This window comes from Chelonoidis abingdonii, chromosome 7, assembly GCF_003597395.2.
Source record: "Chelonoidis abingdonii isolate Lonesome George chromosome 7, CheloAbing_2.0, whole genome shotgun sequence".
Classification (NCBI taxonomy): domain Eukaryota; kingdom Metazoa; phylum Chordata; order Testudines; family Testudinidae; genus Chelonoidis; species Chelonoidis abingdonii.
The window spans coordinates 4,466,819-4,488,085 of NC_133775.1; the positions used below are offsets into that span (position 1 = coordinate 4,466,819).

A 21,267-nucleotide genomic window follows, 5' to 3' on the forward strand; every position below is an offset into this window, starting at 1 on the left:
TAATCCTATGGAACACCAGGCTGTAAAAGAAGCAGGAGTTGATTCCTTGGATGTTCTTGACACCCATTTCCTCTGTTTCCCAATGTGTGCTCTGTACTGGACTGACTTCTCCAAAGTCTGTGGTTGGCTGATGGGATCTATTTAAAACGACTTGAGTATTTTTTGCCTCACTGCACAGAGGTGTTTCCTCCGGCTCCCATTATTTTGAGAGACTATAGTAGATCTTTCCATCATCTGTATATAGATAACACATCCCCATCTGGGGCAAATTAAGCTTTCTGGCTGTCTTGTATTTGATTCCTCTTATTACAGAATTCTAAATTAAAATTTTGCTATTCCAGCTTTGATTAATTGAAGAACTTTTTAGATTCTTAATATCACTTTTGTGATTGTTGAATGACAACTGAACAAAATTACTTAGTCTTCTGAAAGATTGTTCTATTGTTTACAGATGAACGCTGTCTCTCATAGGAGTTTGACTAACACAGTGTGTATGTAGAACTCAGTGATATTTTAAATTGGGTAGAATGCAGGTTAGTATTGTAGAAGTTAATAGCGCATTGTCCCTGAATGTTGCATTATGAGATTTTTATAATCATATACTCAAATTCTTGATTGAAATAAGCACAGACAAATCTAAGTTTTTTTTTTAAAATGTCTGCAAATCTACCATGCATGAATAGGAGTCTTTTTCTGTAGAATCTTTCAACAGCTGCATAATCTTTAGAGCAAGTTTCAATGCTTATGCATTAATGAAAAGTACCCCTGAAAAATTTTCTGAACCTGTCTTGGTTAACCCATAATAGGGAGCAATCTAGATTTCCCTGTTGGGACAGGAAACCCAATTTTCCAAACAGTGGGCTTATTATGCAAGATCTAAAAAGGCTAAATATGTAGTCATGAGGAGAATTTAAGTTATGAATGAATTAAGAACAAATTTGTGTACATATCACACACACCTATTCGGTAAAGATGTCTCTTAGACTCCCTATTGGTTATGAATGGCCCTTAGTTAGATTTTTTTTTATTTAAATGTTATCAGATGCAATATTTCTCCTTGCCAGAACACTTACAAGATCTCTATCGAGCATTCTTACAACTACAGTACCCACCTGCAAAAGTGAAGGAACAGATTGACAGAGCCAGAAAAGTACTCAGAAGTCACCTACTACAGGACAGGCCCAACAAAGAGAGTAACAGAATGCCACTAGCCGTCACCTTCAGCCCCTAACTAAAACCTCTCCAGTGCATCATCAAGGATCTACAACCTATTCTGAAGGCCGATCCATCACTCTCAAGAGCTCTTGGGAGACAGGCCAGTCTTTGCTTACAGAAAGTCCCCCAACCTGAAGCAAATACTCACCAGCAACCATATAACAAAAGCACTAACCCAGGAACCTATCCTTGCAACAAAGCCTGTTGCCAACTCTGTCTACATATCTATTCAGGGGACACCGTCATAGGACCGAATTACATCAGCCACGCTATCAGAGACTCGTTCACCTGCACATCTACCAATGTGATATATGCTATTGTGCTAGCAATGCCCCTCTGTCATGTACATTGGCCAGACTAGACAGTCTCTATGTAAAAGAATAAGTGGACACAAATCAGACGTCAAGAATATAACAGTCAAAACCCAGTTGGAGAACACTTCATTCTCCCTGGTCACTCAATTACAGACCTGAAAGTCGCAATATTACAACAAAAAAAACTTCAGAAACAGACTCCAACGAGAGATTGCTGAATTGGAATTAATTTGCAAACTGGACACCAGTAAATTAGGCTTGAATAAAGACTGCGAGTGGATGGGTCATTACGCAAATTAAAACTCTTTCCCCATGTTTGTTTTCCCCCCCTACGTTCCTTATACCACCTTGTCAACTGTTGGAAGTGGGCCATCTTGATTATCACTACAAAAGGTTTTTTTCCTCGTGCTGATGATAGCTCACCTTAACTGATCACTCTCATTATAGTGTGTATGGCGACACCCATTTTTCCATGTTCTCTGTGAGTGTATATATATCTTGTTACTGTATTTTCCACTGCATGCATCCAATGAAGTGGGTTTTAGCCCACGAAAACTTATGCTCAGATAAATTTGCTAGTCTCTAAGGTGCCACAAGTACTCCTTGTTCTTTTTGCTGATACAAATTAACATGGCTGCCACTCTGAAACCTATATATTTATAGTTCTCTTACTTAAAACAGTTCTCTGTTGCCTCATCTTTAATTTTATCATTAATTCCTAATCATTAATCATTAATTTTGCCTCCTCTCTACAGTTTCCAGATATCGTCTTCCTTTTTCCACTCCATGTGGATGTATCCTTGTGTTCTTGCAGTTCTGGGGGAATATATGCAGGATGATAGGGTATATATTGTTACCGGAATTGTTTCTGGGTATTCACATCGGCAAAAAAAGTCCAAATCTATTAAAAAAAAAAAAATTATTCATGTTAGTCCTATTTAAAGAATTTCAAACCACTGGATTGCTGACAACATTACTAAAATGCAACCCTGGCTTTGTCTTATTACAGTGCCGCCTCCCCAAACCCCAAAAATCTGTGAAGCAGTTTACTTCAAGAGAAGATTATACTTGACAAGAATTTATTTAAAGGCAAAATGATACCTATGTGGCCCTTTTTTGCAGAAAAATAGGCTGTTTTTGCTTGTATGGTCTTCTATATACTTTCCTGATCCAGAATGAGAAATATAGTAAATGTGTTTGTTGTTCATTTATCAGTGATCTAAATTAAATAACCAGATAACTAACTATTTAGGTCAGTGATACTCAGATGACAAAGTGGGTATTCACCCATGAAAGCCTATGCTCCAATGCTTCTGTTAGTCTGTAAGGTACCACAGGACTCTTTATTGCTTTTTACAGATCCAGACTAACATGGCTACCCCTCTGATACCAGATCTCTGGTTCAGGAGCCAAATTAGCAATCAATATTACTCAAGAGCCACAATAGGGTGAATTCATTGTTTCATTTACTGTAGTACTATATATTCATATTTAAATATGGGAAAGAGTGTGTGTGTATATATATGTATGTATATGTATGTACACGGTGTATATAATATATATACACACACCGTAATTATTCTCACAGCAAAATGACTGACCAAGTATTATTTATTTATCAACTAAAATTGGTTAATAACCTAGTAAACATAGCCTGATTGGTTAATAACTTAAATTAGTTAATTAATCACACAGTTTTAATATCATGTGCTGCAAAGAGCCACAGGAGACGCATTAAAAAGCCATTTGCGGCTCGTGAGCTTCAGTCTGAGTATCACTGGTTCTAGATAAAGGGTAGATATTTTGTGTGACTATATTAAGTAGAATTTCATAGTGTGAAAATGTTGATATAGATAACTTTACAGCTCCCAAGTAAGGAGAATGACTGTGTGTTTTAGGAAATGAGTTCACAATACTAGCAGAGGAAGTGGTGAGAGAGGGAGAAGAGGGTAAAGCGGATGTAACTATGAAAACTTACTTTAAGAAAATTTTGAAGAATCTGGTTTCTGTAAATTCCACAGTCTTGCATCGGCTGAGACAAATTTGTAGGGTTTTACAGTAGACTTACTAAACTATACCCCTCATGGACTCCTGCTACTTCTCATCGGTGATTTAATATCAAGGATTGGAATAAAATTTCATGTGAATAAAACCTTATTACACCTCTACTGCGATATAACACAGTCCGGTATATAACACAAATTCGGATATAATGCGGTAAAGCAGTGCTTCGGGAGGGTGGGGCTGCGCACTCCAATCAATCAAAGCAAGTTTGATATAACGCAGTTTTACCTATAATGCGGTAAGATATTTTTTTGGCTCCTGAGGACAGCGTTATATCGAGGTAGAGGTGTATTTTAAAAGTATACTTTATAGTATATGATGCAGTATTATCTTAAATAATAGAACTTCATTTCTTAAATGAACAAAACACATATGTATGCAGTGGTGATGTAGCTGTATTGGTCACAGGATATTAGAGAGACAGTGTGGGTGAGGTAATAACTTTCATTGGACCAACTTCTGTTGGTGAGAGAGACAAGCTTTCAAACTACAGAGCTCTTCTTTAGGTCTGGGAAAGATACTCACTGTCACAGCTAAATACAAGATTGAACAGAAATTTTAGCATAAGTAGTCAGCACATATTCTAAGGAACCATTCAAGGTGAAGAGGCTCCTTAACACCCTTGTGGTCATAGGACAAAAGGAGGGTTAGTGGGTTACAGATTGTTGTAATGAGCCTTAAGTCCAGTGTCTTTATTTGACCGTGATATTTAGTGTCTAGCAAAGTTATGAATTTAAGCTCCCAGGCTCATCTTCTGAAAGTGTTGTACAGGTTTCCTTTGAGGATAAGGACTGATAGGTCAGATACAGAGTGATCGCTATGTGAAGTGTTCACCCACAGGTGATGTGGTTTTTGTATTTTATCATTTTCCTATGTGAATTAATTTGAGAGGATACTGATTGTTTGGCTTCACCCACATAGTTGTTGGGGCATGTAGTTCTCTAAAACATATATGTAATTTATTAACCTTCCTTTTGGTGTTTTGCTCATTTGCTGATTTGAAAAATTTAGGTAACTCAGAATGGGTTTCCTACATGTAAATATTATCATGGTTCTAAGTTGCATTAGGGTCCAAGTCTGAAAGGTGGTGTGTGCTCTCTTGGAAGGACCTGAGCTCCTTAAACTCCTGCTGGTTTTAATAGAAATTAAAGGAACCGAACCGCTCATAGGGAGCCGTCTAGTTGGCATTTCATAAAATCTGTGCTCTGAAAGTAACTTTTAGATGACCATTGACTTCAACTTTTGCGTAAAACTTCCTGATTGGTTCAAAAAGTTGTTTGATTTAGAGCCTAATGCTTTCTGATATTTTCTAAACCAAACTTGGTTTTTAATGTGTGGTATGTTTAGAAATATTTAATGTATGTTCGTATTATGCTAGTAATTATCTAAACCATATATAAAAGGTGTACCAGAAATACTCTTTTCTAGCTGAGACTATACATTTACTCTACCTCACTAGGTAAAACCTTCATGATGTTTACCTGCTTTTTTTTTTTTTTTTTTTTTTTACAAAATATATGTAGAAAACATTTTGGTTACATAACTGTTGTGAAGACAGTAAGCATGCGCAGCTGGATAAATGAGATGGATTACAAAGTAAAATCAAGCTGGCCATTTCAGCTACCTAGAGTTGAGCAGAAATATAGTTGCATGAAATTAAAATTTAATAAATATATTCATAAAATTAGAAGAATTTAAATAGTTCAATCCTGAAATGCCTGGTCAACCATAAATGCCTGCTTATCATTAACAGAACAAACTGCTTTTACAAGCTGTGACAATTCAGAGCAACTGCACCTGTATTTCACCTTAGTGGTTTAGCGAGGGCACCCATTCTCAGGCATCTGACTCCCCTGGCTATCATTTCTCTTGGGTGGAAACATGAGTCTTACTTCTCTCAACTGAGGTATCTCTGGGCTGAATGGTTCTCTGCCTTCATCATGTTTTCCCAGCAAAAAAACATGCTACCTAAGTAGGCTTCTCTTGTCTTCTCTTCAGAGACTTAATAAGAGCATACTTCCCAATAATTATAAGTTACCACATAACACTTCCTGTGCAAGCCTGTTTTGTTCTTATGGGAAACTCCCCTGCCCCAGCCCTGAGCCTCCCCCCCCCAACCCAGAGCCCCCTCCTGCACCCCAAACCTCTCATCCCTGGCTCTACCCTGCAGCCCTCACCCCTCCATCCCAGCCCTCTGCCTGAGCCCCACCCGTGCCCCACACCCATCATCCCAAGCTCTGGTGGGTCACGGGCATCAACAATTTTATTCAACTGGGTCGCCAGAAAAAAAGTTTAAAAACCACTGCCCTGGAGAATCCAGTTGGAACTAATAAATGTTAAACTATGTAGGGAGTGATAATTGGAGGAATCACATTAGCATACCTGAAGTCTCACAATAAGAAATAAACAATTGCATTTTTAATATAATGGACCCCGAAGGCATTGAACTTTATTCAGTAATGTTCATGTTAATTTCGCAGGATATAAAATCTGTCACATAAGCTAAAAAAGGTTATGTACTGTATAGTTTGAATCTTCATTCTCGTTTGCTTCAATACAGTGCTATTAAAGCCCTGTAAAACCTGCCATTGGTACATAGAGCAAATCTGTAACTGAAATGGGTTGAGAGTTTCTTTGATGTAAGAGGTGGAAAAAGTATAATAGTTCCATCTAGAGAGTTAACTGTTTTTATTAACTATCTAAAATATTTGATACAAGCTAGCAAATTGTCTTGTACACTTTCATGAACGGCTTCTTAAACTTTCCCGATTAATATTAATAAACATACTGTGTCAGATTGGATCCCAATATTGATATTTACTGGAGCTATCATGGATAATAGTTCCTATTAGAAACCTGGGTTCTTGGTTTCTCCATATGAAACCTAACTTGATCATGTTTTATGGTTTTTCTTGACAAATAAATCTTGAAGCTTTTAGTACTCAGACTTATGGCCTGATCTTGTGAAGGGTAGAACCTTGCCTGTGAGTACAGGGGGATTAGAGGGTGCTTAAATCTTAGAGGATTGAACTCTAAACACCAGAATATAGATTGAATAGGTTTAATTTAAAACCATTAAGAAGTCTATTGATTATAATCTGCAAATCATGGTAAAATTGTCTGTATGGGAGGATTTATGGCCTACATTTTTATTTTTGAAAAACTGTGTCCCTGGAAAATGGGATAAAATCAGCACTTTTGACTTGTGGTAGATGAATTGTTAAATGCAGCTTACACTGAGTTTTAAGCAAGATTTTATAAACGGATTCAGTCTATACTACAAGAATTTAAGAGATCTCGTGAAATTTTTTCTAAGAGTAGGTATCTGCACTGGCGTCCTTGGCCAAATTTCACCTGTTCTACTATGGTGCAGTGTGTGCTGTACATATATTAGTTAGTTGCTCCACTACATATCAGAGGTGTCTGCGTATTTGGTGATGTATGGTTATATAGTAGTAAAAACACTTGGTGTTCTTTGGGTTGTAAGATGCTGAATAAAATGCAAACTGATTCGTTACAGATCTAAAGCAGATTTATATGTAGTAGTGAATATATTGCAATTACATTAGCTACTGTTTTGCTTCCGCCTGCCTCAAACCTGATTGAATGTTTGCTATATGCTGTGAAGTGCGTGTGTGTGTGTATGAGGCCTGGTCTACACTACGCGTTTAAATCAATTTAAAGAGCGTTAAATCGATTTAACGTTGTACCCGTCCACACTACAACGCCCTTTATTACGATATAAAGGCTTTTTAAAATCGATTTCTTGTAAAACCCACCCGACGAAGGAGTAGCGCTAAATTCGTATAATATCGATTACGGTTAGCTGTGGACCAAATGACGTTATTGGCCTCCGGGCGGTATCCCCACAAGTAGCACCACAAGACCGCATCGAGACAGCAAATGCTGAACTCCGGATGCAGCAGCAGGTAAAACAGGAAAAGCCCCGCGAACTTGAAATACAATTTCCTGTTTGCGCAGCATGGAGCTGCTGATCAGCACAGGTGGCGGATGCAAGTCTCAAATCCAAAAAGACTCCAGCAATCGGACCGTCACAGGGAGATACTAGAATCTGATCGATGTCATGGGGAGACAAATTCTGTTGATCAAGCTCCGTTACAGAAACGAAATGCCAAAGCGTTTGAAAAAAAAACATCTCCAGAGCTATCCAGGCTACACAAGCGCGCGTGACAAGCGTAAAAACGGGAAACCAAGACAACAAATGATGCTCATGGATGGATGGGGGTACTGGAGGGGACTGCCACATATCCACAGACACAGCATCTCTGAAAAATATTCTATGTTGCATTCATTCTGGCTGGCATCCCCAAGGCTGTAGTTCAAAAACTACAGTGGCTGCTGGTCAGGATACTCCTCAGTTTCTTCCCCCCCCACGTGAGAAGGAAAGAAATCATCTGACCTACTTCAAGTCACCGCCATGTTACGAAGGCGCTGTAACCCGCGCTGAACTGCAGCAAGTGAAGAGCCAGTATCCTCCCTCCACCTACCCGTGTACGACGGTGCAAGATAGGAACTAGTAAACGTACCCATAGAATATCTAACATGTTTGACACAGAGCCAACTTGCGGTTACTCCCAAGATAGACAGAAAACGGCTAATAACCAAGCTTCATCATGACTGGGTTTTCAGCCCCCTCACCTTCCTGAAAGATAAAGAATTACCTGTACTGTCTGGACGGTCCAATCACTAGCAGGCTGGGCTCACATCTACCCCACATAACCGCTAATGTCCGCCTGGACAGTCATCGCAGCCGGAGGCCTGCTCCCCCGCATTTTATGTCACTAAAACACTACATAGTTTCTATTCCTGCATTTCTTTATATATTAACTTCAGTAGACACAAAATGGGCACGGTGCCATGGTCCCAGGAAGTGGGGAGAGGAAGCAACGGTGGGTGTTGCAGGGGCACCCCCCCTGTGAATACTTGACACGGAGCAGCTGTCTATCTAAACAAAAACTGGTCCTGCATTAATAAACACTGCCCCTTTATTCCAAGCAGGAGAACTACCCATATTATTAGAAACCATAAGGGAGGGATTGACATCGTCCACAAGCTGAAGCTCAGAGCGCGAGTTTGCTTGTGCGGTGGTCCCCGCCGATATTCAGCAGGGGCACCATAGATACAGCCGACATTACAAGGAGAAAGGAGAGATAAACCAGCATACTTCAGTGCCGCAGTTTTCTCGGACAGTAAGTACGGTACACAAAGGAACGCCGGTAACACCATCTCTGCTATCATTACAAAAGAAGCAAGTGAAGCTGCAGTGTAGCAGCTGGAAGTATCTTGTAATAGCCTCAACTGTCCCAAATCTGGACTTTAGCGTCCAAAGACCCTGGGGGCTTACCCCAGAAAACCCCCAGTCTCACTACCAGCCCTTGGGAATCTCGCTTCACCGAGGCAAATTAAGGGCCGACCCTTTCCTCTCCTGGTTCCCACCTTCCTGAGAGGCACCCCAAGACCACAGACCCCCTGGGTCCTCTCCCGATCTCTCCATCTCCAGCTCCCTTGCCTGGGTTCGCCCTCAAGGCTAACTTCAACCTGAATAACAACCGAGAGGCAAGCTAGCTCCCGAGCGAGGCATATCACCCTAATCAGCGCACACAAGAGATCCCCCTCCCTTGTTCCGGCGCCTTTTCCCGCCCGGACAATAGGAAAGTGAGACACAGAGTTGAGGGCTTTCCCTCCCACCCCCATCTGCCTACCAGGAAAGAAAAAACTTCCACAAGTTTATAAGAAAACTATTATAGAAAGAAATAAAAACCAACAATACTGCATTAAAAAAACCAATACACTCTTGCTAAAGAAAGATGAATAAACAGTCTGATTTAATAAAGATAGCCCGATAAACCAGTCCAACCAAAAAAAAGTTCAACAGAAACAAACAATGTTAAAACAACAAAGCTCTTCATACCAAATACTTGCGTTCCCTTGTACTCAACAGACTTTTATAAATATTTGAGATAAGAGGAAGAATAGAGAACAACCTGTTACCGCATAACCGAGAAAACAAACAAATTTTAATACCCCGATATATCAAAACCCGTCCGCCCTGACTTAAAAAACCCAATCCAGTTCTCGTGAGGTTCCTCCTCAGTGTTGTTCCCCCTTAAAACAGGGGCAAAAAAACGTGAACCTACGCTTACTATCTACTTAACACCACATCTCTGCTATCATGCCAACAAGCAAGGAAGCTCGCTAGTGAGCAACTGGAGTATCGCCTCTACTGCCGCCGCATCCAGTACACACATGGTGCGGAAAAAAAAAAAAAAAGCGAAACGGCTCCATGGTTGCCGGCTATGCGGTCTGCCAAGGGCAAATCCAGGAATAAACGCGCGAAAGGATGTCAGCTGATTTCCCCAAGAGGAAGGAAGACTGACGACATTTCCCAGAAACACACACCCGCGAGAAATAATGATCAAGCCCAGAATTCAAAAGGGGCACGGGCGACGCGGGAATATGAACTACGGAGAGGCTACCCACAAGCAGAACGCTCAAAATCGACGTAGCCCGGAGCATGGACCACAAAATCGCGAATTACTGTGCCTAGTGTGGCCGCATGAAATCGAATTTATAATATCAGTTTTATAAAACCGATTTTAGCTAATTCGATATTATCCCGTAGTGTAGACGTGACCTGAGAGAGAGAGAGATAAGTATACATCTATTATTTGTTTGTATATGGTAATGTCCAAGATATTCAAGAAGAGGTGATCGCTGTACTGAGATGCTTACTGGGTAAGGATCTTGTTTTCCATGTGGAATTAGTATGGCAGTAACCTGTGAACAGTGTGTGAATAATTTTATTTCCCATAGGGTGTTTGTTGTAATATCTAGTTTAAATTCTCTCTTGGCATGTTACCCCTAAACAGAATGGATGGAATAAATATTAACTTAGTTACATAGAAGTAAGAAAAGTGTGAGATCCTGCACTTGAAGAAAATGGATTGCATGGAAATGTCCACATGATGCTAAATTGTATTAATTTTTCTCTCCTCCCCACATAAGCAGAGTTCCAAAAGAAGATGAGAAACCAACTAAGAGTCCTTGCCCATAAGCTTTGGGAGAAATTTTCTTTCAGACCCAGTATTATTTTTTGTGGGGTTGTGGTAATGTACAAGAACCTCTGACAGGACTGGGGTCTTATTGTGCTAGGCTCTGTACAAATGTAAACAATGCTTGGATGTGTTGACAATTCAAGGCAATTTGGTCATAGTTGAAATAGCAAGAATAGGCAAGCCTAAGCCCCACTTATGCTCCGTAATAGCCAATACGGATTTGTCAAGAACAGTTCATGCCAAACGAACCTAATTTCCTTTCTTTGACAGAGTTACTGATATAGCGGATGGGGAGAAGCAGTAGATGTGATCTCTTGAGAGTCCAGAGGGAAGCAGGAAAAATAGTAAAAGGTTTAGGAAACTTGACCTATGAGGAAAGGTTAAAAGAAGTGGGTATGTGTAGTCTTGAGAAGAAGTGAGGTTTGGAATAGGTGCATAGCCCAGCAAATGAAGATCTCAGTTGTCTATATGCCGGGATCACAAAACACAATTGCATATTTGCTGAGCAGAATTTTCCATTAAGACCATGAGTGAGAGCTGACCAATATAGTTTTATGAGAGGTCTGTCTTATCTGGGTCTTTCTCAGGTGCCACACCCTCCAACTCGAAATGCCTCTGTCTTCTCATGGGGTTGGAGGGAGGAACACTGTTGTGACTCCTTGGGAGATGCCCTTCTTGCCCTTTTGCCGTCAGGGTCTCTTGTATGCCTTTCCTTCAAATCCACGGATCCACAAAGCCTTTCCAAAACTGAGCCAAGAGAAAGCAGTGATCATGTTTCATAGTCCTGGCATGGTTGAGACAGATGTGGTCTAATGACTGACTTCTGCCCAAGGAGTCTGACTCCATAACCCATCCTAGTGTATCATCCTGGCACCTGAAGGCCTGACTCCTTGTTGGGTCTCAGATCTAGAGCAGGAATGTTCTCCTGAAGTCCAGTGGGTTCTGTGAAATAGCAGGAAACCTACTACATGAAGGACTTGCAAAAGTGCTATGCTTTCAGATCTGGTGCACCTAGAGTGACCAGATAGCAAGGGTGAAAGATCAGGACGGGATGGGGAGTAATAGGAACTTACATAAGACAAAGCCCCAAATATCAGGACTGTCCCTATAAAATCGGGACATCTGGTCACCCTAGGTGCACCTAGTGCTCCATATTGCCTACTGATTCTCCCCTGGTTTCTATCCTCAGTTACCCACTAAACCTGAAATTGCTGGGACTGTCCCTGAGCTCTGTCAAGGTTCACTTAGCTGCCATCACTCCATTCCATTTGCCAAGTGAAGGTTTCTTGGTCTTCATGTGTCCTATGACAGCAAGATTCCTTAAGGGCCTCCACTGGGACCTCACCTGGGACCTCAATTTAGTGCTTAAGGCATAAAGAGGCCCATGGCAACCTGTTCACTACTCCATTTGTCCATCAAGACCTTCATTCCGTGGCCAGAAGGGTAGGGGAAATAGAAGCCCTCATGGCTGATCCGCTGTGACATTACCTCGAGTACAGTTTGGACTGATGAACAGTTGCGTCCCCTTAATCCTCCAACCTGGGGTGCCTTTTACATTGCTTCAGTGTGAGAGTTACCCCGCCTGGTTTCCTCTCGCACAGCCTCCAGCATGTACATTACTCCTATTTATATTGTATGAGTGCTGTAGCCAGCCAGCCTTGAATTACACTGCAGAGCAACACCAGGAAATGACAAGTCCCAGACTTTCCCCCAGAAATGTATGTCTTATACTGCCCAGCTCTCTCCTGGACAATACAAGCTCAAATAAAGTCTGTCATTTTATTAATAGAAAATATGCACAATCCTGTTATTAAAAATGGAGTTTCCCAAACACTTCAGTCCAAACGCACTGATTTAGATAATACAATAAAGCAAGTTTATTAACTACAAAAGAGATTTTAAGTGACTACAAGTAATGAGGCATAAAAGTAATAATTGGTTAAAATAAAAGTAAAATACAACTAATGCCTAATTTAACAAGCTAAGTGAATTCAAAGCAAATGTCTCTTTCATCGTGTTACAGCAGTCTTATTGTCTGAATTCTTTTCAGTCAGGATCCCTTCCCCAGTCCAAAGCTGTTTCCTTTGTTGTTCAAGTGTTATCAATGCCCTCAACAGAGAGGAAAGGAGGAATCATTTGGGGCATCTCCTTTCTCCTCTTATAGTTCTTCCTCTTCTTTGAGAATCATCTCCAGGTGAGGTTCAGAGACAGAGGGTCTGTGTGGATGGGAACCCCCAGCTGTTTCTTTGTCAAGATGTAGATTTTCACCCACGTTCTCTTCTCTGCCAAAGAGTAGCCGCTTAACCAAGTGATGGTCTATTTCAGTGTTCTTCATTGCAAGGCTCGTGGGCCAGTGTTCCCATCAACCCTAAGTGCAGCTCGCTAAGTTCCCTCTAAGCTCTTCCATGCAGCAGGCTATAAATAACTGCACAGCAGCTCTAAAAGGCCACGCAGCAGGGACCTGTAGAGGAGAGAGGTAGGGGGCGGGTGGGAACTGGGGAGGGGAGTAAGTTGGGACTTGTAGGGCTGCTGTGGGCCTCTCTCCCAGCCCCAGAGCTCCTGTACCACCTGCCAGCAGGGAGGTGAGAGGGCCCCTTCTCCCAGAGCTCCCATGTCTACCGCTGGCAGCGGGGAGAGAGTCCTCTTCCCCCCCAGAGCTCCAGTGCCACCTGCTGTCAGCCAGAGAGGAGACCAATCTCCATTCAGTGTATGGCGAAGCCTGGCTTTTTATCTTCACCAAACTAAGCCCTTCAGGGTTTTCCCTAGTCTTTTCCTTTGCTGAGGGGGTCACTTACCCACTTAGTCTCTGAGAGAGGACTATCGGGGGGCGCATTTTGTTGTGGAACAAGTCCTTTGGGCTGCACCTCCCTCCTAGAGTCACTGCTCATTCCACGAAGGCTCATTCTACTTCCAGTGCTCTCCCTAGGAAGGTACCCATCAAGGACATTTGCAGGCAGTCACCCGCTCCTTCATTCACACGTTTTCACAGCATTATGCCTTACTCCATTCCTCCAGGATGGATGCAGCCTTTAGTGAAGCTGTTGTGCACTCTGTACTGGATACACCTCCTCAGCATCCTGCTCCACATTAAGGCACTACTTGGGAATCTCCTCATGTGGAGCACCCATAGGAACAATAACTCAGGGAAGGAGAGGTTACTTACTTTGTACAAACCGGAGTTCTTTCAGATGTTTTGTCCTGTGGGTGCTCCACTACCTGCCTTCCTTTCCCCTCTGCTTTGGAGTTTTTAATCATACTCAGTGGTTAAGGAACTGGCATGGCACAGGTCTGCTCCTCCCTATATGCTCTTGTACCAGAGCACAAGGACATGTATGGTGCAGGCATGGAGCCGCAGGCACTACTAGCAGAAAAATCTGTGATTGAGAGCATGCAGGTGTGTGCACGTCCTCATGTGGAGCACCAATATGGACAAAACATCTCAGAATTCCAGTTACTGTATAAGGTAAAGTATCAGAGGGGTAGCCGTGTTAGTCTGGATCTGTAAAAGCAGCAGAGAATCCTGTGGCACCTTATAGACTAACAGATGTTTTGGAGCGTGAGCTTTCGTGGGTGAATACCCACTTCGACGAAGTGGGTATTCACCCACGAAAGCTCACGCTCCAAAACATCTGTTAGTCTATAAGGTGCCACAGAATTCTCTGCTGCTTGTATAAGGTAAGTAACCTCTCCTTCTCCTTCTCCATCTCCACTGAGGGCAGGACAAAAATAAATCTGCTTAATCAGCAGCAAGGGAGATTTAAGTTAGATGTTAGGAAAAGCTTTCTAACTAAAAGAATAGATAAATATTGGAATAAGTTACTGAGAGAGATCGTGTAATCACCGTCATTGGAGGCTTTTCAGAACATCTTAGACAACACTTGTCAGGGTGGTGCTAGGTATACTTGGTCTTGTCTCAGTTGTGGGGGATGGATAGACGATCACTTCCATCCCTAAATTTCTATGATTAGTTTCTAGGCAAATTGTCTGTTTTCTGAAACCTGTTTAGTTGGTTCTTACAGACTTTTGTTTGTGGTGTTCTTTTTTTCCCTCTAAGGATGTGGTAACAGAATCCGCTCCATTACGGTGCAGAAAGCTCAGTAACCCTGACATCTTTTCATCTACTGGGAAAACTAAACTCCATCGTCAGCTAAGTCAAGATGACTGCAAACTGCGTAGGGGTAGCCTGGCCAGCTCTCTGTCAGGTAAGCTGCTTTAAACACTACTCCTCTGATGATTGATCAACTACCAAATGCACGGTATTTTGTAAGAGTACAAAAACTGGCATAGGGTTGTTCAACATATCCTTTCTTCCAATGAAACCAAGGAACCATTAAGTGTTGACATTCTGCTTGCTGCTGTGCAAAACACAAATGAGGATACACTCCCTGCTCAGAAGAGTTTAAAAAAACAAACAACTAAAACAAATAAAATGGTTTCTTTTGTATCAGTGAGACACATGACTCTCTTAAAATGTAAAATTATGTTCTCTTATTTTGAGAGGAAAATCATTTAATGCATAAGAATATGATTGTTCCAAATGCTGGGAATGACATGGAAGAAGATTCAGAGTGGAAGGAGGATATAAAAGGAATTATTAGGAGGGAGTCTAGGCTGAAGTGAGGAGGAGGAAAAGAGCAGAGATATCATTAATGATAATTAGAACCCTTTACTAGATGCCCAAAAAGCTACATTCCCACAGTTGAGAAAGAAGGTTGTACTGGTTAAAAACCTAAGCTGGTTTAGAATGTAAGTGAAGGCAGCTATAAAAAAGTAAAAACAAACAAAAAAAAAAACAAATGGAAGAATGATGAAGGTGATAGTAATGAATACAAATCAGAATTTAGGAATTGTAGCAAATTGATAAGGGAAACCAAGGGGGGGACAGAGAAATCTGTAGCCTGCGAACATAGGGACAATAAGAAGGAGCTTTTAAAATATATTGGGAACAAAAGAATCCTGACAATGGTGTTGGTTTATTACAATGTGGCAATGGTAGAATTATCAATAATAATGCAGAAAAAGTAGAAGTATTCATTAAGGAAATCTATGCTGTCTTTGGGGAAAAAACAGATAATATAGTCTTATCATATGGTGATAACATTCCTTCGATTCCACTAGTATGGCTGGAGAATGTTAAAACAACAGTTAGACATTTTTAAATTAGCAAGTGCAGATAACTTGTATCCAAGATTTGTAAAACAGCTTAGCTGAGATGATGACTGGACCATTGATTCTGATTTTTGAAACCTTTCAGTAATGATTTCTTACATGTTTTCACAGCTATAAATTTTCACTATTTTCTGGGTATTACAAGTTTGAACTGTCTTTTATATCTGAATTAAATTGTAAGATCTTCAGGGAAGATCTTATAAATATATGTATAGCTCTCAGCATGTTTTCTGAGATCAGTAAGATTGGATTTACAGAAAAAATTCATGTGAATGGTTTAACTATAGTAAAAGAGAGATTTTTGTATCAAATGTTTAGCTAATCCGTCCTTTTTACTAGCAAGGTTTTTAGAGTATTTTTTACATCCTTACAGTTGTGTTCTTTAGTGTACTGTAGAAATTGTTTCCTTAAAAAAACACTGTTACCTCTTTCTTTAATAGTTTGTATATATACATTTTGTATAATTTTTTTTCCTTTTGGCAGAAGTTATTTTTCTTAAGAGCTGAAATTTTACTTTTCGCTTATTCCGTTTAATCTATCATCAGTTAATGTAGTTTACTTTCTGCTGTAGAGCCAGAGAAGGCGGATGATCCAGTGACTGGAGTGGTAACTTGGAACTTGGGAGACCTGGATTCAATTCCCTGGTCTGCCACAGGGTGCCTGGGCAAATTACCTAGTCCTTATGTCTCTGTTTCCATTGTAATATGGGGATAATTCTTCCTCCTGGGGAAAGATGAATACATTAAAGATTCTGAGATGTTTAGATACTATGATGGTAAGGTCATAAGTGCCTAAGATGAACAGGATCACAAGAACACACTTTTGATTTGAATTGGCTATATATAAGTCACTGTCAGGTGTTGACTGTTTTTTAATAATAGCAATAGCAAGGGAGTATGTATTTTGACCAAAAAAACCCACCCCAACAGTGCCATAGCAAGAAATTTGGAGGCTACCTGCTAGAGAACCTAGTGGGGCCCCTTTCCATTAATAATATTCCATGACCAATTTAATCGAAGTATGCAAATAATGACATATAGAAATCCACAACTAGTAGTCGGCTGAGACTACCTTTGAAGCTAAACAAATAAAAAAAAAAGGCTGTTGCATTTTACTTTTGTCAATGGATAACTATGCAAAAAATGTGTGTGTGTTTCTTACCTTGTTTATGCTGAGTAATGGAGTGCTCTTTTGATGAATTCTTCTGTTATGTGCTTGAAGTCCAGTGTCTTGCAAATGTCACTTTCTATGGACAATGTAGTCAGTCCTACTAAAAGTTCTTGAGACATGGTAGACCTCAAGTAAGTTTTTATTGACTTAAGTTTTAAGAAACGTCTTTCTGCCCTTGCCATAGAGATTGGAGCTGTGAGAAACACCTGCAGAGCAATACACATGTTTGGGTACAGCGTGGACAAACTGCTTCTGGAAATGAATTGAAGTGTGTCAAGTGCATCAGTAAAACACCAGAAAGACACTAGAGTTATATACCAGCTCGTACGTGTCTATATTCACGATGCAGCCATCAGAACTTGTCAGAGTTGATTCCAGGTTACTGTGCAATTTTTCTAATGTGCTTGATGGAAAAAAGTTTGGTATGTTTCTCATATTACATAGGACTCCATACACGTTCACGTGTTCTCACAAAAATTAAAAATGTCCCAGATTCATGAGAGCAGCGCCTATAGCAATATTGAAGAAGTCAAATTTAAATCTCTCTTCTGCATTGTCAGTGACTTGCTCCTCCGCTTTGTAGCTTTGCAATTTATTACTGCGGACTCATGTTTCAGCTAGTTCTGCTGACACTGACATTTTTTTCTGCTATCTATTTAGCAATTAAAACCTCTTCATGATAATTCTGTGTTGGTCTGAGTAACTTGAATTGATTTGCTGACTTCATCAAGACCAAGCATTGAGCTTTATTTTTGCAATTTTAATTTTAAGCAGTAAGCTTTTACAAGCCACAAGTGAGACTGAACAGAAATGAGGAGAGTTCATCTGCCAGTGATCTGACTTTTGCATATATACCCCTTTATCTTTAGTCATTTCTTTCAAATTCAGTAGCACTGTTTGTGCACACTGTGCCTGAAACTGCAGAACTTTGATATTTCCAATTTTGCTCTCTGCCAGGAACAAAAAATGCCTTTTTGTTGTTTTGAATTAAATGAACTTGCACATCTTGATGCTGTCCGCTCATGTTAACTCAGTATCATATCCCTGTCCCTTGCAGTTACCCAATGTCATAGCATGTTTGGATAACTCTTAAAGTATCTCATCTGACAGAGCCTTTTTGGTAGTTTCCTCTACATTCAGAAACAGGAATTGCTCTTCAATCTTGACTTCTGTCTCTTGGATATTAACATACATCAAAATGACAGACATTTGTTCCTCGTGACTGATAGCAGATGTGCAATACAAAATAGTGGAGTAATACTTTATTTTGTTTTATTGCTAATTGTACCTGTTACCTTTTGTGATAACTTCAAAATGATGCTTTGTATTTCAGAGCATATGTATTGGTGTCTGTCTTTCTTTAGTAAAGAAACATCTTGTGTTCCTTCATCACAGGCTCAAATTTAGCCATTATTTGGACTTGGCCTAAAAGTTTCCATTTCCGCTCTCATCAAGTTTTTCCACGGATCCACAAAATGCTATGTTCTGTTAAGTGAAGAACAATGGCCACAATTCTTTTAAATATACCTTGCAAGTATTGTCTTAGTTTTGAGCAGTGGTTGTGAAGTCTGGTCAATTGCAGATTCAATTTTCAGTCATGGTTCCAATTATCTCCACTTAACTTTGTATCCGATTGAACATGATTTTTCCTCATGAGTTTTGAGAGGTTTGTGGTTATATTGCCATTCCTGAAAACCACCATCAATGAGAGACTATGCTGACCACCACCAAATAATTAGCAACAAAAATAGAACATTGGCTCATATTTTTCAGTAAAGAGGATGCAGTGTCATTGTACATTTTTCAGTTTTCTTACATAATTTTCTTCTGTAAACCTGCTTCCATTGTGACTTGGAAAACTTTCACCTTTAACTTGCAGCAGTCCATGTTTCAGTATGGTTAGTCTTATTTTGTCATGGATGAATTTGGGCCATGTTGAAGGATCACTGACTTTAAAAGGGGATATTGAAATTAGTGGAATGTCTTCTGAATTGTGACTACTCTCTTCCACGTGTTGAGATATAGCAGATATGATTAGACAATGTTTCTTGCTGCTTATTTTCTTCATGCCCCTCTGAGTCATTCCCCCCTCCCCCGATTGGTTTCCTGGACTGTTTCTACATTAGAAGAGGTGCCAGGAGTCAAAAACCTCTCAAGTGCACCATTGTCTCTTAATCTGATCTTGTTTCTCTTTTTTTTCCACACTTGATGTAAAATTTTAAAAACCTTCTGGCATCTTACGGAACGGGACCTGGCTGTGCAAATGTTTAGACCTAGAGGACAAAAATGGGAATGAAGTGATGCATAGAGGGACACATCCAGCCCTTTCATCTATCCCCCTCCTGGTCTCGCACTCTTGTTTACTCTCTCATCATAAGACAGTAACAGGAGGACATTGAACTAAATTGAAAGGAAATACAGATATTAAATTAAAAGGGAACTTTTTAGGTGCCCCTCTGGGACAAGGTCTGTGAAGCCCTCACCCTCTAAGAACATAACATAAGAACGGCCGTACCGGGTCAGACCAAAGGTCCATCTAGCCCAGTATCTGTCTACCGACAGTGGCCAATGCCAGGTGCCCCAGAGGGAGTGAAGCTAACAGGCAATGATCAAGTGATCTCTCTCCTGCCATCCATCTCCATCCTATACCATGAGACTGGAAGCAAAGAATCACATTAGTATTCCTTCGCAACTAGCACATTACCTTCTTTAAGCGCTTGACGCGTCCTTTTGTATCTCGATCGTTCAGTGGGCCTTAATCCATGGTTGTTTAGCAGGGTAGCTTCCTGCTTCGATTGGACTTACATTTCGTTTTCCCTTTGGTAGTTTATTTATAGCTGATAGCTGTCCTTCTTCAAGAACTCCTCTTTTGGCTTTATTATTAAACTCTTGCTTGAAGCTGGCAGTGTCTTGTGCTCCTTTCTTATTTGCCTTCGACTAAGAAAATAGCCTATGACTTTCAGCTTGAATAAGGAAGTCTTTTATTCGCCTCACTGACTCTTTTACATGGTGTTAAGACACCACCCGGGTGGCTCTTTTTTAGTTCTTTTATCTGTTTTCTTAAATTTGGTGGTCACTAACATTGAAGGCGAGTCTCTATTATGGTAGGTCGTATTAAGAAAAGAGGCTATGCAAAGCATGATGCAGGGATTCTACAACTCGAGCATGTACCTTTTTAACTTTTGTTTTAAACAACACCCCTCCGATCATTTTGTATATGTTCCCTCTTGAAATTAAATGCCAAGTGTTGGGCGCTTGTTGAGGGTTCTTCCCTTCACAGGGATGTGAATGCTATTGTATTATGGTCCCAAACTAATTTCAAGCGGTCCTGCTATAGTTACCTCTTGGACCAGCTTCCTGCGCTCCATCTCAGGATTAAAATCTCGAATTGCTCTCCCCTTGTGGGTTCCCGTACCAGCTGCTCCATGAAGCAGTCATTAAGTTTGAGAAATTTATCTCTGCATTTCGTTCTTGAAGTGCAATGTCCCAGTCAATATGGGGATAATTTGAAATCCCCCACTACTTATTGGTTCTATTTTGAAGCCTCCTCTAATTCCCTTAGCAATTCATCTCACTATGACTGTCCTGGTCAGGTGTCGATAATAGATCCTAGTTATAGTTTTATTAGAGCATGAAAATTCTGTCCAATAGCAATTTGTGGAACATGTGGATTCCTTAAAGAGTACTTTAATTTGAAATCTACATTTCTTTCAACAATAGTAGATGATTCTCCCCCTGCCACGACCTGTTCTGTCCTTGCCGATATACTTTGTAGCCTGGAATGATGTGTCCCAGTTGAATGCTCTCAGTCCACAGGTTCCTGTGATGCTATTATATCAATCACTCGCTTTAATCACAAGGCACTCTAGTTCAACTCCAGTCTATTATGTTAGACTCTAGCATTTTGTGGGGCAAGCACTTTAAAAACTTGTTCCTGTTTTTTGTCTTGCCATTTTTCTGATGTGTCCAGAATTCTTTATGTGACTGTTTATGATCTGATCCGGCTCTTTAATCAATTATCCTGTTCCGTCCTTCTTGTTCTTGACAGATGAACCTGTGAGATTCCTTCAAGGCAGACTCTCCCCCTAGACCGAGAAGTCCGTGTCAGATGTCACATGTTTACTGCTGCAGCAGTTGGGCTTTCCCCCATCTCCTAGTTAAAAAACTGCTCTACAAAACCTTTTTAATGTTTAGTGACCAGCAGTCTGGTTCCAATTGGTTTAGGTGGAGCCCATCTACCTGTATAGGGCTCCCGCATA

General features: G+C 40.5%; 1 protein-coding gene across 5 annotated transcripts in view; it reads left to right on the forward strand.

Annotated features, from left to right (window-relative positions):
- Positions 1-21,267, forward strand: part of MAST2 (microtubule associated serine/threonine kinase 2) — a 368,160-nt gene that overhangs the window by 22,048 nt on the left and 324,845 nt on the right. For all 5 annotated transcript variants that reach the window (XM_075067585.1, XM_075067581.1, XM_075067582.1 and 2 more), the window contains exon 2: positions 14,724-14,871. In XM_075067585.1, coding sequence (XP_074923686.1) covers positions 14,724-14,871 — 148 coding nt within the window. The remainder of the gene's footprint in view (positions 1-14,723; positions 14,872-21,267) is intronic.